Genomic DNA, 26,918 nt, shown 5'->3' with positions numbered 1-26,918 from the left:
TTAACGTCCTGTTTGCAATTGCTTCCGGTGTATTCCGGATGGAGGTACATGTGTCTGTGTCATTTAAATCAGGTTCCTGACGGAGGCAAAGACTGGAGCTTGGTCCCAAGAAAAGCCACCCAACCTGGGACGAGCCATGTCCAGTCCTGGGTCAGGCAGGACTGCAGAGGTATGGTCCAGATGGGAGGGAAGAACCTGCAAAGCAGAGACCTTGACCCGTCCTCGGCTGCCCATCTCCTTCACAAGCAAGGCTAGCATGCATTGATATACCACACAAGCTAAAAACCATTAGCAGAAATAAACCACTGTACTATTTGCCACTATTTGAAATTTGTCTCATTTGGGGTTTTTTGCCTTGTTCCACGAGGTACACATCCTTGTGGATTTTAAATCCGAGGCAAGAAAACAAAACTCAAGACGACGGACCTAATCCCAGAATAAAAGCACAGTCCGAGGGACGCCTGGGTGGCTCAGTTGGTTGAGCAGCTGCCTTCGGCTCAGGTCATGATCCCAGCGTCCTGGGATCAAGTCCCGCGTTGGGCTCCTTGCTCAGCAGGGAGCCTGCTTCTCCCTCTGCCTCTGCCTGCCATTCTGTCTGCCTGTGCTCGCTCTCTCCCCCTCTCTCTCTCTGATAAATAAATAAATAAAAATCTTTAAAAAAAAAAAAAAAAAGCACAGTCCGATGTCTGGAAGATGACTCAAACCTCCAGGTAACTGTCAAACACTTGGTCTTTGGTGAAAAGATGGAAAAAAAGATTCACAGACCATCTTTCTCCATTCTGAACTTTTCCTGATCCCAAGAACAGAAGAAAACAGCTGAGGAAAAGCAGGATTATAATAGAGACATGCTGTCTGAAGAGAAAATGTGTACCTATGACGATTTTACTAAAATGAATAAATCTGATGATCTTTTACAGTTTTAGCAATTTTCTTGAAACATAGAAATAGTACCCGATTCATCCATAATTTATTTAACCAGCGAGTTAAATGCAGGAGGAGAGAGGGAAGGCAAGAGCCTATCTGGGAAACAATGGCTTCTCCTAGCTCCTAGCAGATAGTTTGCTTTGGGAAGAAACAGTAGCACAGAGCTTTCATGCAGGTGAGTAGTAAAGCCCAAGGAGGCAAGGAGTGGGAGGGGTGATGCCAATGAGGTCGCCTGGGAAGTGCCAGCCTCTCTGCACCTCTTTCCCTTCCATGGCTGTACTTCAACCCTTCTGGCAGGACGTTCTGTTTGCACTGAGGTCTGACGTGACCCGTGGTAACTGAGGGGGAGACACCCGGCACCCAGAAGTAGCTCCACCCAGGAAGGAGTATGGCTCATGGCTCACCCCAGCGGCACCATATCCCCCACTGATCTGCCCTCCCCCACCCGAGTTCACCTGCACATGCACCGTGGTCCCCAGGCTGCTGCTGGGCACCTCCTGGGAACAAGAGGTAAAGAGACACACCCACCCCCCCTCCACACTTACTTTTCAGGGATGGGGGTGGGGAGAAACAACCAGCATGTGAACAGATGGAGAAAACCGGGGCAGGGTCTGGGCAGGGCCCAAGGTCCGGGACAGCCACCTGAGGAGGGTCACCAGACTGAGGACTGAATGGAGTGCCCCCACATGGGGCCCCCAAGGGGGAGTTTCAGCAGAGCAAGCACAAAGGCCCATGGGGAAGAGTTGCAGAGGGAGGACTGCCAGACCCCAGAGCCCCCATCAACTGCTGAGCTGAGACCAGACTCCTGGGGCACTGGGCAGGAGCAGGGGTTGGCCAGCCAGGAGACTCTGGCCTGAGTCGGGAAGGGACACACTGAGCTGCCAGCAACCATGCCAGTGACAAGTGAGCAGGTTTGGGGCCAACTTGGAAGACAGAACAAAGAGGATCTGTTGATGGAATAAGGGAAACGACGAAACACACACACACAAAGAGTCAAGGAGGCCTCCCAGATGGGTGACCTGACTCACTGGGCAGACTGGAATGCTGTTACTGCTACGGTGCAGCGAAGGGCAGGTGGGGGAAACCAGAGGGAAATCAGGTGTAGTGGAAATCAGGACATGGTTTTTAGACACAGGTTTGGAGATGCCCGACAGGCAGTTAGATACGAGTTTGGACTTCAGGGTTCACGGCTGAGATCCCTATGCATATACACTGTTGACTCCTGAACAATGCAGGCAGTAGGGGTACTAACCCCTGGACAGTCAAAAATCCATCTCTAATTTCTAACTCCCTAAAACTTAACTATTAATAGCCTACTGTTGGCCTTCATTAACACTTATTCTGTATGCTATATATATTATATTCTTATATTCATATATTATTTTCATATTCTTTTTTTAAAAAAAACTTATTTATTTACTTGACAGAGAGAGAGACAGCGAGAGAGGGAACACAAAGCAGGGGGATTGGGAGAGGGAGAAGCAGGCTTCCCTTGAGCAGGGACCCAGATGTGGGGCTCGATCCCAGGACCCTAGAACCCTGATCCAAGCCAAAGGCAGATGCTTAACGACTGAGCCACCTGGGCACCCCATGTACTATACATCATATTCTTAAAATAAAGTAAGATACAGAAAAAAAAAAATGGTATTAACAAAATCACAAAGGGGCCCACCGTCTGGCTCAGCTGGTAGGGCTTGCAACTCTCAATCTTGGGGCCATGAGTTTGAGCCCCACAGGGGGTGCAGAGAGGAGTTAAATAAATAAATATTTAAAAAAAAAAAAAAAAGGAAATCACAAGGAAGATAAAATATATTTAATTTATAGCCCTGTATTTGGTATTTACCAAAAATAAATAAATAAATAACCCCGTGTACATGGCCCCACGCAATCCAAGCCTGTGTTGTTCAAGGGTCAACGGTACAACCAATTTCAATATGTGCAGAAGAATCCTGCCTCTAAGCTTTCCAGATGTGGGTAGAAAGTTCTAAGTGCAAAAACCGTCTCCACTGACAGGTAAAGGAGAGACCCCACTGAACACCAGCTCTGAGCCTGACCCTCCTTGGCGGCTTTGCCTGGACGGCCACATCACAGAGGTAGGGAGACCATGGGCTCAGACACATCCAGAGAAGGCTGTCAATGAAACCACCTCCAGGGTTGGCAAAGAGGTCACAGAAAGGATTATTTCAAACCAGGGGGCGCTGGCTTCTTCAGCCGGCAGCGTGCAAAAGCACCTAGTTCTGCCTGGGTTCTGCTTGCCATTCCCCTCTAGACTCCAGAAGGGCTCCCTGCCATCTTGCCACCTTCTTGCAATCAACACACAAGCCAATGAAGTGAACAGATCATGTTACCGTTCTATTGTCCCGCAGCAGAGAATATATTCGCATGGTACGGAAGACAAGTTCACTTTCGGAGCGATGGGAAGAGCGCCTCTTGTCAGCGCCACCCTTCCAGGCAGACACCTTCCGCGGAGGCAGGGCCCGTTCACTACCAGCTCTCCACCCCAGTCCCCATGCGCAGCTCCCAGCTGAGCCTCAGTCCTTACTGATCCTGACAACGAATTACCTACGGACATCACAGAGCACTTCATCTGCCTCCTCCACATTGAACAATAACTAAACCGTCATCAGTGGGAGTCGAACCGGGAAAAGCCAGCAGATGCTGCAGCCTCCGTCTCTGTTACGGGCCTAGGACAGCAGAAGCAGGCCTCGAGTACTTGTGCGAGGCAGGCTCCACGCACGTGTGGTTTTGGGGAGGGAGGGGAGGACACACCCCTTGAGGTCTGGGGAGGAGAGGGAGAGAGCAGGACACTGCCAAGCAAGCGTGAGCAGCGGCCTGAAGGACTTCCACTTGAAATACAAGAAGGGGATCAGTATACTTGGCAACCCCGGAGGCAGCAGCAGAGCCACACATGACAGTAAATGGCTGAGTGGCGAAAAGGGGCCACTACAGGTAGAGGCGTAAACTGGGCGCAGGTGGCCAGGCACTGGTCGAGGGCTGAGGCCGCAGAGCAGCCTTATGTAACCGGGACAAAGGGACCCAGCTCGGAATGAATAGGATTTCTTTTTTTTTTTTTTTTTAATTTCATGTATTTATTTGTTAGAGAGAAAGAGAAAGCATAAGCAGGGGGAGCAGTAGGCAGAGGGAGAAGCAGGGTTCCCGCCAAGCAGGGAGCCTGATGTGGGGCTCGATCCCAGGAGGACAGAGATCCCAAGTGCTCTGTCTGGACTCTCAGCACCCAAGACGGTGTGCGGGGCACACGCTCCACCCTAACCAACAGGTGGACACTTTAGATTTGCTGCTTTTTACGTGCCGCAACGGGCTCACGGGCAAGCCTTCCTTTCCCAAAGGAAAAGAAACAAGGGGAGGCTCCCAACATCCACCCAGGCCACCGGCACACTTCACTTCCATGAGATCTCGTCTGCACAATCCCTCTGAGAAAGATGCGTGGTTTGGCTGTACTCTTGAATTGGATTTTGAGTCCTCTACCCTAATCTCTCAAAATTATGTCACCTGAGTGCCCAGCCAGCAAGCAAGAGGCAAAGCCTTGGTCCCAGCAACTGCAGAAAATACCTTGCCATGTGGTTTGGACAATGACAGAGCATCTCTTTCCCATTAGGTTTTGCACATTAAAATAAACTCCAGTCTGAATTCTACATTCAGCTAATGGCCACATTAGAGAAGAATAAGGAACAAATCCGTTAATTATACTTCTATGTACATTTCATTAATTATTTGTTCCTTCAAGCCAAGGAACCTGAAATGAGATACTGTCTGTAAAGAGCTTTAAAAAGTTGCAAATGTTTTGCAAATAGAAGGCATTATTGTTTCCATGTGGAAGTGATAAACCTGGCTTCCTGGTATGAACGGCACCGAGGAGGAAATATAAGCATTTTGTAAAATGTGAACAAATACTGAGTATTAAAAAACCACAGTCAAGACAGAGTACCCAGGGCAAACAAATAGAGAAGGAAATTAAGCCCAGCATTACCATTCACCATTCCTGGCTGTGCATTCGGTCCTCAGCAAAGATGGGAGGAAGGACTCCCCAGAAGAGTCTTGCCTACCTTAATCCAGTGCCAGGACACAAGAACGAAAATGATAATGACAACACCTAATGTTTACCAGCTCCGATGGTGACAATGGACTGGTGTTCAAATGCCCCTCCAGGTTCCCCTGCCTTTATCCACACCTTTCTCTTCCGGTCCTTGCCCATCAACAGAGGTACAGGTCACACGTGTCAACTGCCTTTTTTTCCCCCTACAAAATCTGTCCTGAGCCCCCTCGCCCTGGCACCACTCCCATGAGAGCCCCTCTCACTAACCATCGGCGCGGATCTCCATTCTCTGGGCGTGCTGCCTCATTGACTAACTCTGCCAGGCGTCTGACCCTCAGAACTCTGGCCATAATGTACAGTCTCCGAAGGCAGGAAAAGAACCACATGTTTACTTATCCCTGCAGCCCCCACAGCCCCCACTCCCCCCTCAGCAAATTAACTGAACTTCACCATCCTCAGGGCACCTGGGTGGCTCAGTCGGTTAAGCGTCTGCCTTCAGCTCAGGTCATGATCCCAGGGTCCTGGGATCCAGCCCCCAGCTCAGAAGGAAGTCTGCTTCTCTCTCTCCCTCCGCCTCTTCTACTGCTTGTGCTCTGTCTCTGTCTCTCTCTCAAATGAATAAATAAAATCTTAAAAAAAAAAAAAAAAAAGATTGTTTACTTTTAAGTAATCTCTACACCCAACGTGGAGCTCGAACTTAAAACCCCGAGATCAAAGAGTCACACGCTCCACTGTCTGAGCCAGCCAAGTGCCCAGGAACCCCAATATTTTTAAGCACAAACTCCTATGAGCAAAAAAGTGTGAGCACACACAGAGGTCACATGTATTTATTTATAAATTAACACACATGTACTGCAGTAAAAATGTAGCATACACTTACACACAGAAGTTTGAAACCCTGATATTTGCCTTCTAGAGCCCAGTGCATCTAGCCTTCCGGAAGCCAGTGACTGTGAACACCCCGTCCGTGCTTGTCCACCTGGCAAAAATGTGTTTCTTCACCAAGTCTCAGCTCCGAGTCACCCTCTCCCAAAGTCTTCCTTGACAGACCAGAGTAGACCCAGAGGTCCTCATCACTCTTCCGAGCCCTTCATACCTCCCAGTGCCACCAACGCACTGGCCAGGCCAGTCGCCCAGTGCAACAACCACGTGGGCGCCTGCCTTCCAGCAGTGTGGGGGCAGAGCCAATGCCTGGGCATCACAAGGCTCCACAAGAATACGGAGCAGGGAAGAGAGGCAACACACGAGGCCCATCAGACCCTGCCATCTCACTCTCTCACATACAAAGCCCTTCCTGACTCATGGCTTAAATAGGGTTTCCCACTCTTTTTTTCTTTTTCTTTTCTTTTTTTTTTTAAGATTTTGTTTATTTATTTGACAGAGAGACAGCAAAAGAGGGAACACAAGCAGGGGGAGTAGGAGAGGGAGAAGCAGGCTTCCCGCCGAGCAGGGAGCCCAATGCGGGGCTGGATCCCAGGATCCTGAGATCATGACCTGAGCTGAACGCAGACACTTAAGGACTGAGCCACCCAGGCGCCCTGGGTTTCCCACTCCTAACTAGAGACCTGATTATAAACCTCTGGCTATTAGCTGCTGGGTGCTTCCTGGACACGTAGTCTACCTTATCTTTGAGTCTTTGAGGGCAGGAGCTGGGTCTGCGCCACACCAGCTAGACAGGTGCCTCACAAATACTTACCTGACTTCATAACAGCGGCCATTTCCTGAGCTCTCACTAGTTCACTTAGCCTCTCCCCACCGGCTTGCATATGCATTATCTTACCTAATCCCCTTCAAAGCCTAACAGGTGGGCAGATAGTTGTTTTAGAGAAGGGCCAACAGATCTTTCTAAAGTCATGCAGCCTCCCAAGGGCTGGATCAGACAAGAGCCCAGAAGATACATCCAGGAGAGGCAGAGCAAAGCAACCCTTTATAAGCAACCCCATGATAACACGTCTACTGAGACTCTTCTACACGCACTGCGGACAGCGGTCAGCCCCACGTTTTTGCCCTGCCATTGCTTCCTCAGGTGGGTCAAGTGAGAACAGCCTGCCTGCCTCGTGGCGGATGTCAGAATGGAAGCCACCCCTGAAGCACACAGATGTGCCCCAATTTTTAAAATCCAATATATAAACCATGTTATATCAGTAAAAGGATGCATTCACATTGCAAAGTAATGCACAAGGAGTTCCATTAAATAACTCCAATTCCATTTAATGTCTAACTGTATTTATCAGAAAATAATTATGATTTCTCTGGATTAAATTTCTACATAATTATGAAGTTATAACTGTATATGTACAATATTTAATATTTTTACATTATTCTCCGGATGAAAAGAAAAAATTACTTTAAATCCCAAGACTTAGCTTGAGTAAACTAAGGAAGTGAAGATTTTGTACAAGAAGTAAAGATTTTGAATCTCGCCTTTAAACACCAATAGGATGAAAGCTAAATTCTGTAAGGGGATGGTATTTATCTTAATAGCTGACGGAGCAAGAGAACAAACATTCATCCAAGCCATCCAACTGTAAACATCTCCTCCACCTCTAAAATTATGCATTCATTATGTCCAAAAAAGCCCTCTGTCCCTCCTAGAAAAACATCCTGGCATTTTATCATTCTGTTGAAGGAGCAAGCCAAATGCATGGAGGTCAAATTAAACAAAAGTCTGTCAGCCCCCATACACATCAGCCAACAAGCAAACAGAAGGAAGGTACACAAGGTGTATTTTTCAATCACCCAAAGTGCCCTGAGTAAATGTTCCAGCCAACTATTCAATAACATCACTAGCACGCAACTCCCTGGGATACTCCTAGCCAGTTTCCTCAAGGGACCCAGCACAAGCTGCCCCCCCCCCCAAAGGTGCTGCCTGACCCCTCATGGTTGGACCACCCGGTGGCCACCAACCAGCCCTCCCACCCAATGGCGGTCTTCTGCACACTCCATCTCCAAGGCCTTGGCACTGTCCACACTACCTGCCAAGGCAAGAGCAGATTTGCACCAGGAATGCAGCAGGGAGTTGACTGTGTGGCCAGTGGGGGAGAGATGCAGGCCACTGCCCACACGGGGCTGGATGCCATATGGATGCCACCTGGCGTGAGGTGCCCGGGCTCACTCACCTGAGCACAGAGGCGAGGACCCTGCCCACTGCTCACCCAGCATGCCCCAGATGGGGCGTAATTCCACCATGCACCCCAGAGCATGGTCAACACCACTGAACAAACAGACACACATAGCTTGTGTGAATGCAACAAGCTATGTGGGACTGGCCCCAAAGATACAGGGCTTCTGTTTTGCTCCCTCCCCCCGAGCCAGGACTGTGAAATGGGTTTCCCTCTGGCCAGCCGCTCCCAACCTTCCAGCTGAAAAGCCTGCCTTTCAGAGAAAGCAAAACTGCTTTGCTTTACTTAATTGAAATCTACTAAGATGATTTTCCTCTTCCCTCCAGCTTTGGGAGCAATCAGCTTAGCAAGCCAGACACTGTCGATGGTTGCGTGAGCCTCTAAAAGGGCAAAGGCCTCAGCCAGAAGCAAATAGCCAAGCCTGTGGAAGCAGGAAGGGAGTGCCCTCCGCAGAGGTAGCAAGGTCAAGTGTTGTGTAGCAATCCTCAGGTCAAACATAAGAGGATGAGCTCTACATTGGCATCCTTGGGGACAAGGCTAGGGAAGAGCATGATCTCAGAAAGTAGTCTTCGAAAAGGAAAGGAGTGACTGAAGGATATGTCACACTGTGTTCAAGCAGCTGGCCACTGAATCCATCTCTCTCCTGGCCCTCACTCTTCCACTGTGAGCCCAAATTCCCCCACAGGGTAGGGTGAGGACTGGGGGAGGCAGAAGACAGCAGGTGCAGTCCTTGGCCGTAAAATCCTCTAATTTTATTTGAAAAATGTATTAGATTATTTAGTGTCTTTAACCTACCTAAGTAGAATTTATCTCAAATTTAAAATAGCACAAAGATCAGGGCTCCTACGTGGCTCAGTGGGTTAAGCCTCTGCCTTCAGCTCAGATCAGGATCTCAGGGTCCTGGGATCGAGCCCCACATCGGGCTCTCTGCTCAGCAACGGACCTGCTTACCCCCCTCTCTCTGCCTGCCCCTCTGCCTACTTGTGATCTCTCTCTCTCTGTGTCAAAGAAATAAATAAAAATCCTAAAAATAAAATAGCACGAAGTTCTTATACCTCCCTGAGGAGATCACCCACTAAATCACTGTGTTTGCCCACAACAAAACTCTAGCAAACAGCAAAACTCTTTTCACCTATGATCCAGATGATATAGACTTAGATTCTTTTTTTATTTTTAAGATTTTATTACTTATTTATTTGACAGAGAGAGAGACAGCAAGAGAGGGAACATAAACAGGGGGAGTGGAAGAGGGAGAAGCAGGCTTCCCACCGAGCAGGGAGCCCGATGAGGGGCTCAATCCCAGGACCCTAGGATCATAACCTGTGCTGAAGGCAGACGCTCAACCAACTGAGCCACCCAGGCTCCCCTAAAACTAGATTCTTATAACAAAAAGATGGAAAGGAAAATGTAATCATAACATTTACTGCCCAATTTGCAAAGGTTTTTTTTAAATAATAATACCTAGCATTGGCAAGGGTGTAGCCACCCTTTTGTCTGTGGGAGTGCAAAATGCCTCATCCTTTCTGAAAAGCAAGCTGGTGATACTTTTGGAAGACCCTCTAAAAGTTTTTATACCCATGATCTTCCCTTTTAGGAATCTATCAAAGGATGTAATCAAAATGTTCAACTCAGTATCATTTAGAATACAGAGAACTGGTAACATCCTCAATGTCCCAAACAGATTAAAAATAAATAAATAAATAACCATAGAGTAGAATGTTATAGTTGTCAGCAGTGGTATCTTTGGAGAATATTTAAATTACATGAAAAAATGTTCACAATAAAATACAAAGTCTGTAAATGTACATACGTTCTACATATAATTTTATAAGCTGGAAAGAATCTACTAACCTACTAACAGAGGTCTTCTAAAAGTAGTAGGATCAAAGACAATTTTAGTTATTTTCATTTTTTTCTTTTTTCTTCTTCTTGATTTCCTTGTTTCTAATTATGCTCAATAAGAATATAATCAGGGGGGGAAAAAAAGAATTTCAGGGGCGCCTGGGTGGCTCAATCTGTTAGGCGTCTGCCTTAAGCTCAGGTCATGATCCCAGAGTACTGGGATCGAGCCCCGCATCGGGCTGCCTGCTCAGCAAGAGGCCTGCTTCTCCCTCTCCCATTCCTCCTGCTTGTGTTCCCTCTCTTGCTGTGTCTCTGTCAAATAATAAATAAAACCTTAAAAAAAAGAAAAAGAATTTCAGAGACTAGATCTATGAGAATAGTTTTAGACAGGCCTAAAAGAGTCTGTGGAATGAAAAGTCAGGTTCAACTAGAGTGGACAGAGCTGGACTGGCAGCTGGCGCACCCAGGCCTCCGTGTCTGTCTTGACAGGCAATGCTAAAGCCTGCCTCACAGGCTGTGATGAGCATGTCCCAGGGAACTGACGACTGAAGCACTCTGGGACAAGCCCTGTGAAAACACTGTTGCTCGGGGCTGGGGAAATGGGGAGGACAGAGCACAGACCAGAACAGGAACTTCCAGTACCCCACATCGTGTGGACACCATAATACATTCTACAGGGACCCCAATCACCTGGCTGGGCTCAGGGGCTACCATAGGTTCCCATGGATTCCCGTTCTTGCCCCACTGCCGTGGGCTTGCAAAGAGCTGAGGGGCTGTCCTGCCAGGCCCAAGGGACTCTGCATCACCTAAGAACTTGCTGTAATCCCAAACATTTGGGTTTGTCCAAAACAGACACTCTTTCTTAAGAAGGACACGTCAATATGTGTGGTTGATTAATCTATGCCCTCATGAATCAAAATAGAGACTCTTAAAGATATGACGATTTTGTTTTGTTTTGTTTTGTTCCCAAATGTGGGAAGCAAAGGGAAATGAAATCAGTAGTATTCCATGTACTAGATGATCTGGATCCTTCTGAGTGAACAAACACCCAGGAGGGCCTCATTCAGCCTCCCCCAAGCCCCACAAGCTCCACAGCAGACAGAAGGCTTCTCCTCCACCGGCCTCAGTTCACCCCTCAGAAAATAGGTCCTAACACTCTAACCATCGACACCCAGACACCCAGATAAGACTAACAGAAGAGGTTTTTAAGGAATGGTGCAGAGTACCTCAGCCAACAATCCTGCTACTGATTCTCACTTCATCTGCCTTGAGGGACTCAAGGTTCGAGATGGACAAAACAAAGCTACCAACAGCCTTGTCACCAGTGTGACACGAACAGGAAGCAGAGGCTAGAAAGAAGAATGGGGAATGGCGGTGAGGGGGCCATAATCAGAGCCACAGATAAAAGCAGGAAGGAAGAAGAAAGGGCCTTGCTGGCTGAGCAGTCACTGGGACCTGTTCTGGGACCGGGACCAGAGAGAAAGGGCACCGTCCTCCTCTGCCCAACTTGTCCTCCTCCACCCAGCTCCACCAACAGGTCCCCGAGGAAGAACTTCTGGCTTGAGGGCTGACCTCGGGCAGCCTGGAGTCCCAGCCCAGACCCCAAGTGAGAGAACACCTGGGCTGTGTCGGACCCCACCCTTTGTTTACAAGAGGAGTGACTGGGTAATTCCCAGGCTTCTCGCTGCCTTCCTGCAAGCTGGGGACGGAGCAGTCCAGATGTCACAGGGCTGCACCGAGGACGAAATTAGTTCATATATGTGCAACACTAAGAAGAGCCTGGCATACAGTCAGCACTCTGCAAGTGTCTGGAACCACTGCTACTATTCTCTGACCAAGTGCCCTAGTGGAGGCGGGCCCGCCAGAGGTCCAGGAGCCCTTCCAAAAGCAGCCTGGCCTCCTGCCGTGGACTCTCCACTCTTGCCTTCTGGAAGCTATGAGATTTTACTATGGAAATCCCCTCCCCAGCTCTGGGGAGGTTGCAGGCCCTTGGGGCCCCAGACAATGAAAACAATGCCCGGTGGAGCCTCCACCAGCCACAGGCCCGGCCCATCTCTGGAGATCAGTGGCCGGTGGCGGGCTGAGAACTGACAAGGCCCAGCAGGAAGCCTGCCATTCTGCAAACCCCAGGGATAAAGAGTCCACACACCTACACAGAGGGTCCCTTGCCACACCTCTCATGGAGGACTGACCAGCCGAGGTGGATGGGATGCATGCGAGATGAATCAACGCTTTTACTTTAAAGAGAAATTCGAGGTCCATTTAGGCACCATGTGGCTGAGGACACACAGATGTTTGCTCACACCCACTAATTCCTGACCTTCACGTCACTGGAGTAGTGCAGGCCCTGAATCTCGTCTGCAAGGAGAAGAGCAAGTCATTTGGCAAGGGCCCAACTTAGGAGGTGGCTTTGTAATATGAGCGGTGTGTCCGCTAACAACTAGAGCAAGACCATTAAGTTCATTACACCTGTCACTCTGCCAGCTGACTATCCAAATTGCCAGAGATGAAAGTACATTATGCCCAAGGAGTGCCACTCTGCCCCCTCCCAGGGCAGCACACACACACACACACACACACACACACACACACACACTTATCTCAGACAATTTGTTCTCAATGTCTGCACCTGCAGAAAGAACGCAACTGTAAACAGCTTGAAACTTGGCTTCGGGAACACTAAAGGTCTGAGCCGCTGAGAACAACGTTTAGTTTTGTCCACAGCAGGTCTCTGGGAGGAAGGCTAGGTGCCATGCCCCCTGGTGCAGAGGGAAGAATGTGGTGGGGCCAGAGGGGGAGGGGAAGGGCAGGGCAAGGGGGCAGAGCTGCCCAGTGACGCGAAGGACACACAGCTGTTCCGTCCATTCTGCTACCCTGCAGCCCTGCCAAAAATAAAAGCGAGAGACACACCCTTTTCATTTCCGAACCAAGTCACAGAATTCTAGGCAAGAGGCAGAGAGGCCTTCCTCCCAGCTGCACAGCCAGCAGGCTCCCTGGGTGCGCAGCGCCCGGACGCCGGCTCCAGAGCGCGTTTGCAGTGCAAGCGTGTTGCAGACAGCGGTAATTCATTTATCCCTGTCATGTAACATTAGCAATCTGTCTGGAGCTTGGCAAGCACCAACTTGCACTGTCATATAAACTGTCTGACAAACTTAAAGTTTCATAAATGGTTCTCTTCCAGCAGACAATAAAGCATCATAAAAAAAAAATAGAGAAAAAGTTGTCATCTCTTTTTCTGTTCCTCCTCTCTCTTCCTTGTCTGAAAAAGGGTTGGGAGGAGAGAAAAAGAAAGAAAAGCAACGACAAAAGCACCGACACAAACAGAAGTGATCCCTCAGCAGGATTCTTAACCTTGGAAAGTCTCAACGTTTTTCTGATGCCAAGTAAATGAGTAAATAAACGGATGGGGGGAGGAGCGATGTGGTGGGGGTCAGTCGTGAGGGGGGTACAGAGCAAAATCTGCCAAACAAAAGTACAGTCATTAAAAATTAATAAAGGGTGTGGACATCAGCTCCCCACCCCCTTCTGCTCGTGGGGATTTGAGCCAGACATTCTGCGTCCTCATTAAGTGGTGTCTGGCAGGCAGCCGGAGTTTTAGTGGGTTCTGGGAATGCCAATATATTAACCAGAGGACTTTCTGCATACCCTTTAGAGTTTTTATTCTAGAAAAGTCAACCATTTGGCACAGTGTAGCCTTATTTTTGTTCAGGAAAGCTCTCAGCTGCCAATCAAGAGAGAAATTATAGCTATGTTCTTCGTAATTTCCAAGACCTATCTGGAAAACAAGCCTAGTGGAAAGAAAAGTCCTCACAAAAACAGCTTAAAAGGCCAAAGTGCCATTTTGAGTGGAAATTCAAAGAAAAACAATCCATCTCACATGGATATGAGACAACACAAACACTATTTTCAATTCCTCCTATGACAGAGGAAAAAACAATAGTCACTGGGAATAGGAATCCAATATTTCTGTAGCAATTAATAGTACAGGTCCTGGGGGCCTGTTCACTCCAGCTGCCTAACAGTGAAACGAATAACGCCACACACACACACACACACACACACCAGTTTTCCTTAAAAAGTGGTAGGTCTTGGGCCTAAATTTGCAAATAGTAGAGAGAAACTTTATGTTCCTATTTTAAAACTTAAGACTCACGTTCCATGCATACCCATAATATAGGTCAAGGTGTAATTCTAGACTAAAGAATCCCATGTAGGCAGAAAGTCACTCTGACACCAGAAAATAATGGCTTCCAGAAGAGTTTTCTGAGATAAAAAGAAAGGGAGGGAGGGAGGGAGGGAGGAGGAAGGAAGGAAGGAAGGACGGATGGACGGATGGACGGATGGACGGACTAGAGGGAGGAAGGGAGAAAGAGGAAGAAGCGGCAAAAGGGCAAGACGGGACTACAGGGCGTTTTTGCTACTGTTTGCATTTAGTAGCTCTGTGTCTAAATCAAGTGTGTTTAACATTTCTAAAAACTTTCCAGGTTAATATGGAATAATCTTTTTATAGCTATTGCTCCTCTACTAACTCTCACCCAAAAGGACAGGCACGTCATAGGAACTCCTTAAGTCTAGATGATTAAACATGAAAAGAAATAGGGCAAGAACAACCAAAGAGATTGGACAAGCAAGTGTCACAACCAAGTGTCCCTGCCCCAGCCCCGAGAGTTTGGGTTTACACAGAACAGTCCTCTCCAGCCTAGACCATGGGTGACTGACAGCCAGGTGACAGCAAAGGGATCCAGACAGAGCCGAAGGGTCTCTGCTTGACATCAGGACAGAAACTACCCTCATAGAGCAAAAGTCATTCTCAGCTCTCTCTGATGCCCTGTCCAGCTGGGAACTGCCCCTCCAGCAGCCCAGATGAAAAACAGACGGCGTCCCATGAGCTACAAGACTACTCTGGCAGGCTGCTAAGTCAACCAAGACTACAGCACAGTCCCAAACTGTAAACACCTCTGCAGATGGGTCCTTGCTCTCAGCACGCCAGGCAAGAAAACTATTCTTAGAACACTGTCAGCAGTTGGGGGGAAATATTTGTCTATGTATGTATATACTATGGCAGGGGGCGAGGAAAGGTGGGGGGGGTGCGGGGCTTTGATTCTCAAATCATGTGCCAACAAATTGGTACAAAATCCCTTAATAAGCAGGTGGCCCTGGCTGGATTCCTCTGCAGGACTGTGGTCATGCAAACCAAGCCCCCAAGAGGATTCAAGAGACCGTCCTAAAACCCTGTGGGAAAAGTCTTCTCCATAGTAAACAGAAACCTACATGAACCAGAACCATGGCCAGTGACGGCAAACTCTTCCAAGGGCAACAGAAGAATGTTAAGAAATTAAAAGAGTCTTTTTAAAACAAGGAAGGAAGGAGCTACAACTCCATTACAGCACATCCTAACCGGCATTTACAGTCTTGGCCCTAATTCCTAACAGTGTGTTCAATGTCAATTGCAAAGTGAAGCTCTTAAAAGAATGAAGCTTTCAAAGATCATGAGGCATTTACCCATGTTGTAAAAAGCACTGCTTTGCAAGGGCCATGAAATAGCATTCAAGAGTTGATAGGAAACCAAATATTATAATTCAATAAATGTGCATGGGATGGGCAATATTCAGATCTATTCGTTTGTCTATGTAATGACTCAAATTTGACATTATGATCCTTTACCAAACATAAAGAATATGTTGCAAGAGAACTGTGCAGAGCACAAAGACAGATATACAGATATACAAATACAGATATATATACAGATATATACAGATATACAGGAAATTCAATATAAATACTAGAAAGAACTAAATAGTCACATACAAAATGCAGAACATGGCTTGATGCAATGGCAGTTTCTACAGAACACTCCTTGTCAATGCAAAGCTCAGTCCAGAAGCTCCAGGCAAAATTCAAGTGGAAGAATATCTTTCTTAGCTAGCCAAACAAGTGGAAAGGGCCATCTTAAAAGGAGGTTTCATAGTACTAGCCGTAAAGGAAGGCACCAACCTCCATGCCAGCCATGGGACCTATGTATTTTTAAGAACCAAGGCTGCTGACCATCTCTACCCACCTCCACTGCAAGAAACTTACTTAAAGTAACTCTCAGACTCAACATCCTCTAATAGCTTATCTCACCTCGAAGCCTACAATGCCTAGCACACAGTAGGTCATCAATGAATATTTATCACAGTAATTAATTGACATTGTGGAAAGCAGCCCTGAACTGTAAGTAGGGCCTGGGGATATCGAAGCCAAAGTAATTGCAAAAAAAGAGAAGGTAATAGATGAGACACAGAGAAAGAGAAAAGAAGCAAATGAAAATTACACAATCCTAGCTAATTAAAAGACTCTTTGGGGAAAACAAAAATTAAGCTAGCTTATGTGGCCAACGCCACTCAGTAATCATTCCCGTGCAGGGCTAGGAGCAAGGAAGCCGTTCTTGCTTTAAAGAGTTTCTCGCTGTTCTGACAGACAGGCTGCACGGTGCTCCGCCAGCTAAACCGGGAACGAGGGCACAGCCTGACGCGTCTTCTCCAGGTGCCACCCACCCACCACGCTCAGTGTCGTCCTCCTGAAAATCTCTGCCTCAACGGGAAGCCAAGACTTCCTTTTCCAATGGGAAAAAAAAAAAAAAAAAAAGTTTTGAAACAAGCAAATGCCCTCTCCACCACCCCAGCAAATTAACCTGAATCGAGCCCACTGTCTTCCAGCCGCGTACTTACACGGCTCGCCCCCAACGCCACTCCGGGCGGCGCACCCGGCAGGGGTCCCAGGGACGCCTCCTCGTCACTGTGCAAAGAGGACCCCACAACAAAGGCAAGTGCTGAGCCCGGGCTGGGTGCTCGTCGTTTCCTGTTTATTCCACCGTTAAGGGTCAAAGAGAAATTCAACACACGCCTGCTTCCTCCGGGGCTCAGAGACCCAGCCTGAGTGTAACAGCAACCGCCGGGAGACAATCGACTTCCAGCCAATGCCGGGAGCTGCGGGCGGCCCCGCGACCGACGTCAACGCGCGCTGGGGGACCCGGGCAGACGCCGGGTGAGGCGGGCCCCAGGGGTGCGGAGCGCGACCTGCGGGGTCCTGGGGTGCGGAGCCGCGGGCTGCGGGCTGTCCAGCAGCCGGATGCAAGGTTCAGAGTACGGCCCGCTTCCGCCCCTTTTCCTTCCCGCAAACTCCCCAGCAAGGTCCTGCACGATCTTCCCGCTTCCCGCTGACCTCCAGTACCCCCACCCCCCACCCCACCGCCTGCAGTGGCTCGCTGGCAGGCCCCTGGGAACCGAGACCTCAGTTTGGGCAGTTACCGTGGCGCTTACCCCGGCCTCCCCACGGTGCAGAATTAGGTCCTGCAACCGCAGGACACCCCGCGCCGGGCACCGAGAAATAGGTCGGCAGCGTTCCTCCAGCAGAGCACACAAGCAGAGGCGGCGGCGGCTCGGTTCGGAGTGCCGGGTCGCCCTCCCGACACGCGCCCCGGGCGAGCGCCCCAGGACACCGCCGTGCCCACGGGCTACACAGCCTCAGACCTGGAGAACTCGTCTCCGGGGGACTCGCCGGTCTGGGGAGGACTCACGGGGCTGCGCAGCTCCCTCCCGCCCCCGCCGACGGCGCAGGCTCGCGGACGTCCCGTTCCCGGAGCGTCCTGTCCCCGCGTCCTCCGCCCCCTGCCCTCCCCAGCCTCCCCCCTTCCCGCCCCAGCGCCGCGCTGAACTTGGGCCAGACGCCGAGACCACAACAGCCACCTCGGATCTGCACTCACCTGCGGCCGTCCCTCTGGAGCAGAGGCGGGGGACCGCCCGCACTGCGGCCCGCCGGGCCACCGGCCCTGCTGGCCGCGGGGGAGGGGCGCAGGATGCGGGGCCGCCGCGGCGGGGGGGGCGCGCAGCGGGTCGGCGGGGAGCGCGGCGCGGTGCGCCGGGTCTCTTTAAGAGCCGGGGACCTTACCCCCGGGCCTCCCCCGCGCTCCCCGCCCCCCTTTCACTTTCCCAGAGACTCGCAGCCTGTCTGGCGGCGGCGGCTCCTCCCCGGCTCGCAGGGGATCCCCGGCCGGCCGCGGCGGCGCGCGGGTCGGGCAGGGCCAGCCGCAATCGCCTGCCTGTCCCGCCGGGCCCGGCCCGCAGCCTCCGGGAGGAGGGGGAAGGAGGGAGACGGTGCTGCAGCCGCCGAGGGAGGTGTCCCGCCTCCCGTCGCCGGAGGGGGGGAGTGTTCCGCCTCCCGCCGCCGTCTGTCTCCAGCCGTAACTGTGCTCGCCGAGGCTGTGTCTGTCTCCAACTCCTCCAGTCTCTCCTCCCTCCCCATCCCCCTCCGCGGCGGGGACCCGGCGTGCGGCCAGGCCGCGGGGGCGGCGGGGGCCGCCGTGCTGCCGGCAGGTGGGCCGGTCTCGACCCCGAGTGCGCGAGCCGCACCAACCTCTGCAGGCTGCGTGCACGGAGCTGGGGGCGTGCGGGCGCAGAGGCCGCGGGACCCCAAGCCTCGGCGGGGCGGGTCGGCTCTGCACAAGGCGGCGGGCTCGGGCCTCGTGGGGCGCGCGCCCACCGCCGGCCGGACAGGGAACTCCAAGTGCGGAGAGACGGCTGGCTGGCTGGCTGGCGCGCCGGGAGGAGCCGGCTTGCCACGGCTGGCTGGCTAGGAAGGTCTCCGGAGAGCAGGCCGACTTGTTCCGTGCGCCCAATGGGCAGCAGACCCGAGACACACAGTAGGGCTGCAGGACACGTAGTGGGACCGATGAATCCTCCCTGAGCCAGTCCCACTGGGCTGCTCCTGACCACGTGGTCACCCCCCTTAAAGAGTCCCCATCCTTTATGAGGGCAATGGCTCCCTACTATAAAGTTAGCTGGATTCTTCCTGTTACGACCCTTTCTCCTTGAAGGACCTACATCTCTCCTCCTCTCAAGGCCCTTTAGGACTTGAACTCCGCCAGAGTGCAGACAATATGTATGCATTTTGTCCTCCAGAAGTAATAGCATTGGCTGCCAAGGAGTTTGGGTACTGCCCTAGCGTACGGCATTTTAACCCAGTTTTATTACAGTCACCAAAATTAGATTATTCCCCTCTGCCCAAAGTAAACCCCCTGCAGACATACCAAAATACACTAACCTGGGGTTTCAGGCAGGATCTGTGAGAGGTGCAGCTAATTAAATTAATTTTCAACTTCCCATAATGTCAGAGAAGAGAATCTTTTGAAATCGATGAATAATTTGTCAGTAACATTTTAGTTAGTGAAATGTTGGCTTAATTCAGCTTTCTTTAAAGAGCTCTCCACTCTCTTCTACTCTCATGGTAATTGCTGCATAGAATTTGTTCTGTCTCCATTTATTGTGTCAAGTCCCCTACTAAGTAGATTGTCTTATTTAATACAATATCTGGGGCAGCCAATGCTTTCCCATTTTACAGATGAGAAAGTTGAGGCTCTAAAAGATTTAGTAACTTGACAGCAGACGGCAGAGATGGGTTTAAAATTCCTAACTGGCTACACACAAAGTGGGGAATTGAACCATACTGCCACCTACCTACAGTAGCTTTGACATCCAGTTCAGTTAAACTCAGCCCCTACAGCAATGGGTAGCATCTCTTCTCTGTCAGGAGAATGCCCAGATCCCAGACCAACAGAGGTGCATTTAGACTACAGAGACAACGGTAAATCTGGCTGCTAGGGTAAACTTTTATTAAATGAGCAATGAACTAATTGTTTAATACAGGTTATCAGATAGTGACAAGCATACACTTACTAGTTTGTATTTCTTGATCATGAACGCATACCACATAAATAGCAGTTTAGATGCTCTGAGGTTGGAGAAACTGTTCTTGCCCTCTTGGGGCAGAAAGAGAAATGACTTTTTCCTTCTAAATGAGACACATACTGCTGTATAGTGTCTCTACATCAGTTCACAAAAACAATGGAACAATGGGGTACCTGGCTATCTCATTCAGTGGAGCTAAGCATCTGACTCTTGGTTTCAAGGAGTGGGACATGAAAATTCTTTCTCGGTATAATTCCAATTACATTTTACCTGTTGTTTGTTATATACCAACAATACTTACTCCACAGAAGATCAGTCATCTAAACAGACAGAAATAGGAAGGGCAAACATGAGTGTGGAGCTGCTTTTAGGCAAGCAGGCTTGAGCAATGGAGTACAGAAAGGGCCCTCAGCAACCAATTGGCTGAATACACACAGGTCCATTAGCTGACCCACAGCTCAAAATAGCCATGAGCCTATCTGACCAATGGGCTACTTACCACCACCAGGCACCATTGCCAAAAGAGGGGAAAATTCCATACTTTGCCATATTTCTTCATCTTCCCCCTTTATAAACAGTCCCCCATGCATGGGGTACATGGGTGGCTCAGTTCATTAAGCATCTGACTCTTGATTTTTGGCTCACGTCATGATATCAGGGTTTTAAGATCCAGCCCCTCATGGGGCTCCACGCTGGGTGTAGCTTGCTTAAGATTATCTCTCTCCTTCCACCTCTGACCCTCCCTCCCAAGAAAAACAGCCCCTACCCACTGCCCCCTTGCAGACAGCCTCTCCTCTGCTATCCTGCCCAGTGCTCCCTTGCAGTATAGTCAATAAATTCCTGTCTCCTTTGCTCTGCCTCAGGTGAATTCCTTCATTGCCAGTGTCACCGGCTTCTACCCTGATCATTGCTCCACATTTGGGAGCCCTCGTCCCATCAGGAGAGACACCACATTTAGACACCACAATGAAAAAATGTTGGGAAAAAAAAAAAAAAAAAAAGATCCCAAGGGCCCCAAATGACCACAAAATACATGTGAATCAGAGAACATAATTCTGTTACTTTGAGGTCATGCATAACATTTCGATGACATTTAAGCTATCTCAAATGATCCTTACTACTCTTTGTACTTTTTAATTTAAATAAGAGATGAAGGGGCACTGGGTGGCTCAGTGGGTTAAGCCTCTGCCTTCGGCTCAGGTCATGATCTAAGGGTCCTGGGATCGAACCCCACAACGGGCTCTCTGCTCAGCAGGGAGCCTGCTTCCCCCGCTCTCTCTCTGTCTGCCTCTCTGCCTACTTGTGATCTCTCTCTGTGTCAAATAAATAAAAGAAATCTTTAAAAAAATTAAAAGTATTTAAAAAAAATAAGAGATGGAGAGGAGGAAGTAAGAACAAAAAGCTTGCACTGCAGGTTCTGCTGGGGAAGTGAGAGTCCCAGTCTAGATAAATACTTAGGACCAGAATCCATGGATGAGCTCAGCTCTAGGAGACAAGGATCTGTCCCGATTTCTCAATGATGTCATAGGCATGTTTCCTCATGTTACTCTGCACCATCAGTCTGTCTCAGACTTCAGTCTGTAAACCAGAGATAATAATTCCTACCTCATTGGGTCTGTAGTGAGGCTGGCCATGTCCCCATCTACATACAGATTACCTTCTTTGGGACGCTACCTTCCCCACTGCTCCAGGACTCACAAATTTTACTTTTCTATGGGTGTAGGTTTTGTGTGGGAGGAAAATAACTTTCCCTCGACCCTTCTAGGTTCTTGGCTAAGACACTTTTGTAATAAAAAGATAGATTAATGAGAGAAAAACAAAAATTTAGTAACATGCCAGCCCCCCATGTCCATGAAAGAGACCCATGAAAACTGAGGAACTCTCTGAAATGGCTCAAGCCATGCCCTTAAATAATATCTCCACTAAAGATAAAAGACGTAGGTACCTGGAGACCAGGTATGGGAGGTGACCAGGAAAAGTGCAGTAAACAGGGTAGAGTTGTTATGCATAGTTAAGTCCTTGCCTTCTTCATTTCGAAAAGTTGGAGACTCAGAGTCACCCTTCTCTTCCTAGTACAGAGAGAGACACCCTTACATGTGGAGATTTCCCTTCTAACGTGTAAATGTCTCATACAAAAGTGTAACTTCTGCTTGGTTTTCAGAGCTTCTCTCACGCCTGCTGTTTTAAAAAACTAATGATCAGCCTAAAATTATTCTTATGCCCAAGAGGCATATCTGGAGGTGGAATAGTCTTCTCCCCTCTGGTTTAAAATCATCAGAGACAGAAAGGAAAATGTTTTGCAGGCAACTTCTGCTTTCAGCCTTGCTGCAATACTCTCCCTGAAAAAGACAACAACAAAACCAGTATCTGTTCTTTCTCCGTGAAGGGAAGGGGGTGGGGCAAAGGCAAAGGAGAAATACAGCAGGAAAAAAGTGTAAATGACTACTTCGAAGATTACCCATCCAAACATTCTTCTGTATAGGGTCTCTACATCAGTTCGCAAAAATGATGGAACAATGGGGTACCTGGTGAGTTCATTCAGTGGAGCCTGTGACAATCTTAGGGGGGGTGTCAATTCAAGCCCCACATTCAGTGTAGAGATTACTTTAAAAAAATATAAATAAATAAAATCTTAAAAAGAAATGATGGAACCATTCCTAGGTAATGACACGTGTAGTTTCAAACCATTTACAGCTATTAAAGTATAGTTAAAATTCCTTCGGTCTGTTAAGGTCACAGCAGCCCACAGCTTCTGCCCTGGCTTCTATCTCATCTGGCACCTACGTGGCCCACAAGTAACCCACACAGGGGCAGGGCATCTCAGGGCTCACTGATACCTCCCTGGGCCTTGGGGATGTGATCCAGGACCAAAAGTTGGGTGTAAAATGATTGCTGCCACCCCACCCTATTCCGTGGCTTTCCCTAAACCTGGTCCAGGCAGCTCCCTACCAGGGTATTAGCTATCAAGTTCAGGACTTAGCACAGTACATGGCCCAAAATGTCCATACATATTAGCTTTTATTTAGCCCTTTTCCCTGCCAGCAAAGACAGGCTCTCTCTGTGATTTTGGACCCTGACATTTTAGCCATGCTGGATCCATGTTAGAATTCTCTTCCTATGGGATTCCAGGGGTTCAAATAAATTTCTAGGGCCCAAGGTCCTGCCTTAGGTGCCCCCATCAGCAAACAGGAAACTTAGATAACTTTCATCTCCTTGACCTGAACTGTAGTATATCTGGTCAGCCAGTCCTCAACTACCAAGTCAGCTCTGGGACTTCTTGCCCCAAACAAGCCAGTCAGGTCTTTCCCATTTGTTTCTTCCTTCTTCTTTATATTCTGCCCTATGAAAGCTTCTTGCCTTTCCCCCATTTTGCAGTTCTCCAAAACGAAACTATCCATTTCATGAAATGCTAAAGTTTGTGTGTATCACCTAGACTGTCTTTCTTAAAATTTTTTTTAATTTTTATTTTTTACAATATTTTATTTATTTATTTGACAAAGAGAGACATAGAGAGAGAGAGAGGGAACACAAACAGGGGGAGTGGGAGACAGTGAAGCAGGCTCCCTACCGAGCAGGGAGGCCAATGTGGGGCTCGATCCCAGGACCCTGGGATCATGACCTGAGCTGAAGGCAGGCGCTTAACGACTGAGCCACCCAGGTGCCCCTTAATCTTTTTTTGAACAGAGGTTAGGGATGTGGGGAGCCTGGGTGACTTAGACAATGAAGGGTCCAACTCTTGATCTCAGCTCAGGTCTTAATCTCAGGGTCATGAGTTCAAGCCCTATATTGGCTTCCACCCAGTATGGAGCCTACTTAAAATTAAATAAATAAATAAAATTAAATAAAAATAAAATACAGGTCAGAGATGCTGTCAGAGGAACTACGCAGTAGCTAGTACTCCTGAAGCGTAGCATAGGGCAAAAGGCACCGTGAAGCCCACACATGTCCCTAACCTGCTTTCTCTCTGTCCCCTTGTCCCCTTAGGATCCTGGGTCAGGTAGAGTATGCAGTAGCACTGGGATAAAAGGTGCTAGGCTCTTCAGGTTGCCTGTGTCACTGACGTTGAAGGGACAAAAGACAACCACTATATGTTTGTCTTCATGGGTTCCAGTTTTTCCCAGTGTGTGCTAGTCTGTTCTTCCTCTCAGTCCCTTTGTGATCCATTTTCCTGCCAACTTGCTGGCCTGCCAGGTCCAGATTCAATAGCCATCCATGGGCTTCGCACTATTGCCTATAAATCCTGATTCTGTGTCACCTACAAAGAGTCTTATGATCTAATCCTGACTGATTAAGAATCACACACCTGTGTTTCTCCCTCTCTTTGCTTGATGGGAAGAACATAACACCTCAATCTAGCTTTCTTTAAGGAACCGTGTTTCTCCCCAAAGTGGGCAAATTGGTGAAAAGATACTTTATCGAAGAAGGTACTAAATAGCCAATAAGCACATGAAAATGTACTCAACTCATTAGGAAAATGTAAATTTTAAAAAAAACTGTAATGAAATAGCACACCCACTGAAAGGGCAAGCATTAGAAGACAGACAATTTGAAATGTTCACAAGGATGTTAAACAACTAGAACTTGCATACCCAGCAATTCCACTCCCAAGAACGCACAGGAAAAACGTGTGCACGTGCCTGCCAAAATGTAAGTACAAGAATGTTCATACCAGTTTATTCATTAATATTAAAAAGAAAAAGACTATGGGGTGCCCGGGTGGCTCAGTTGATTAAGCGACTGCCTTCAGCTCAGGTCATGATCCTGGAGTCCCAGGATCGAGTCCTGCAACAGGCTCCCTCTCAGCAAGGAGTTTGCTTCTCCCTCTGACCCTCCCCTCTCATGTTCTCTGTCTCTCATTCTCTCTCTCTCTCTCAGATAAATAAATAAAATCTTTAAAGGTAAATAAATAAAATCTTTAAAAGGTAAATAAATAAAGCCTAATATCTTAAAAAAAAAAAAAAAAGAAAGAAAGAAAAAGAAAAAGACTGAAAACAACCCAAATGTCCCTCAGTGGATAAAGAATAAATGAACTGTGGTAAACTCATATGACAGAAGACCACAGAGTAGTTTAAAAAGTTTAATATTGCAGGGGAGGAGCTAAGATGGCTGGGGAGAGATGGACCCTAAGTTCGTGGGGTCCTTCAAATACAGCTAGATAGTTATCAAAGTATTCTGAACACTACAAAATCAATCAGAGATCTGAGAAAAGAAACACTTCTATTCTACAAATAGAAAAGCTTTTGGAAGATAGGAGGTGCAGAGACTTACACTTTTTGGAAGGTAGGAGGTGCGGAGAATTGAATCCAGGGTGATATATCAGAGAACACAGTGGAGGGGAGGAAGCCGGCTTAAGGAGGCTACCACAAAGTACTATAAGTAGCAGGGCACAAAATCAGAACTTTTAGAAGTCTGCTACAGTGGGGGATGTCCTTGGCTTAAAGGCACTTAAGGGGGCTAAGTGCAGTGGAATCCTAGGTGGGACAGTATGGTCTCAGGATCCCCAGAGTCATAAGAGGAACAGGAGTGCCTGAGTACAGCAGAGTTCCCAGGCATAGGAGCAGGGAACCTGGCTAAAAACAACAAATCTAAGTGTCGGCTTTCTGTTCTCTGTTGCCATGAATTGCAAACCACTGCCAGGTCCTGCAACCACTCTCCAAACAGGGGCCCAAAAAAAGGCAGAAGCAAGGGGAGACCCCTTCCCTCCCCCAGGAGGAACAGTGCAGGTCCATACCTCAGAAGTCTGCAAAATTTGAACCTTAAAACTCAGTTGTGTACTGGAGATAAAAATGCTCATTCACAGAGTAGGTAAACACAGAGTTTGGACAGAAACCAGGGAGACGAGAGGGATTGGCTGCTTTTTTGTGAGGGCTCACTGAAGAATGGGGGGGACTGAAAACTTTCAGTTCTGGGGCTGAGAGTGGGACACAACCACATTCATCCCCCCTTCGGTGCTGAAAGCCTTCAGGGAGTAAACTGGGTCACATAGTAGAATCTGGAGTCACTTACATAGAGCCTGGCACCCTGGCTAGTAAGGCACACTTCCACAAGGGCAAGGGCACTTAAGAATCAGCACAACAAGGGTAAGGGAACCTGAGAATCAGAGCAATAAAATTATATTTTATTTTATTATTTTTGTGTGTGTATATATAAATATAATGTATATATTATTTTGTGTGTATATATGTATATACATACATATATTTTTTTCTTTCTTTCCCATTCTGGGCCCCTACTCCAGAAGACTGGCACAAACTGCTGGCTCCCAGCAAGTTTACTGATCATAGAGGGTGGCAAAGTTTCAGCTCTTAGGGAAAACAGTATATAGGATTTGTTTTTTGTTTTTTATTCTTAAGTCTTTCAGTATTATTTTTTCAGTGATTTTCTAATTTTTTTTAATATAATTTTTTATTTTTTATAAACATATATTTTTATCCCCAGGGGTACAGGTCTGTGAATCACCAGGTTTACACACTTCACAGCACTCACCAAAACACATACCCTCCCCAATGTCCATAATACCACCCCCTTCTCCCAAACCCCCTCCCCCCAGCAACCCTCAGTTTGTTTTGTGAGATTAAGAGTCACTTATGGTTTGTCTCCCTCCCAATCCCATCTTGATTTTCTAATTTTTTAATTCTTTTAAAATTTTAATATATATATTTACTTTTGAATTTTTCATTTTATTTTATATATATGTGTATATAGATATATATACACACACACACACATATATATGAGTCTTTCTTTCTTTCCTATTTTGGGATCTAGTTTCTTGTAACAAGCACACCAAAATACACCCAGGATCTACTTTTCTGTTTTGTTTTGTTTCTTGTTTGTTTGTTTGTTTGTTTTCCTTATTTTATTTTGTTTTTTTCTAGTGTGTTTTGGTGTTTTTTCTGTTGTCATTGTTGTCTTTTCTATTTTCTTTCTTCTATTTTCTTTTCTATTTTCTTTCTTCTATTCTTTTCTGCACAAATTGACAAAATGGAGAAATCCACCCCAAAGAAAGAACAGGAGGTAAGTACTCACTGCCAGGGCTTTAATCAATATGGATATAAGATTTCTGAACTATAATTTAAAATAATGATTATAAAGATACTACCTGGGCTTGAAAAAAGCATAAAAAACACTAGATAATCCCTTACTATAGAAATAAAAACTCAAATCTAGTCAGGCCAAAATTAAAAATGCTAGTAGGAGATGTAGTCCCAAATGGAGGTTATAAAAATGACAATAAATGAGGCAGCAGAG

At 47.8% G+C, this 26,918-nt stretch overlaps 2 protein-coding genes across 9 annotated transcripts in view; one reads left to right on the top strand and one right to left on the bottom strand.

Annotated features, from left to right (window-relative positions):
* The window catches only part of LDLRAD4 (low density lipoprotein receptor class A domain containing 4), a 417,129-nt gene extending 399,325 nt beyond the window's left edge, over positions 1 to 17,804 (bottom strand). For 4 of the 8 annotated variants that reach the window (XM_059139069.1, XM_059139067.1, XM_059139075.1 and 1 more), the window contains exon 1: positions 17,687 to 17,804. The gene's annotated coding sequence lies outside the window, so the exon portion shown is untranslated. Of the gene's footprint in view, positions 1 to 16,652; positions 16,786 to 17,243; positions 17,380 to 17,686 lie in introns of those variants that run through there. The other 4 variants (XM_059139071.1, XM_059139068.1, XM_059139072.1 and 1 more) reach the window with 2 other exon arrangements.
* LOC131811039 (collagen alpha-1(I) chain-like) lies at positions 16,862 to 22,298 on the top strand. Its single transcript, XM_059139066.1, has 2 exons — positions 16,862 to 16,968; positions 17,265 to 22,298. The coding sequence occupies exons 1-2, from the start codon at positions 16,901 to 16,903 to the stop codon at positions 18,664 to 18,666; spliced, it is 1,470 nt and encodes a 489-aa protein (XP_058995049.1). The 5' UTR covers positions 16,862 to 16,900; the 3' UTR covers positions 18,667 to 22,298.
* Positions 22,299 to 26,918: the final 4,620 nt, after the last annotated feature.

Source organism: Mustela lutreola, chromosome 11 (genome assembly GCF_030435805.1).
Source record: "Mustela lutreola isolate mMusLut2 chromosome 11, mMusLut2.pri, whole genome shotgun sequence".
Classification (NCBI taxonomy): domain Eukaryota; kingdom Metazoa; phylum Chordata; class Mammalia; order Carnivora; family Mustelidae; genus Mustela; species Mustela lutreola.
The sequence above is the reverse complement of the archived record's forward strand: the minus strand, read 5'-3'. Positions and strand labels throughout refer to the sequence as shown.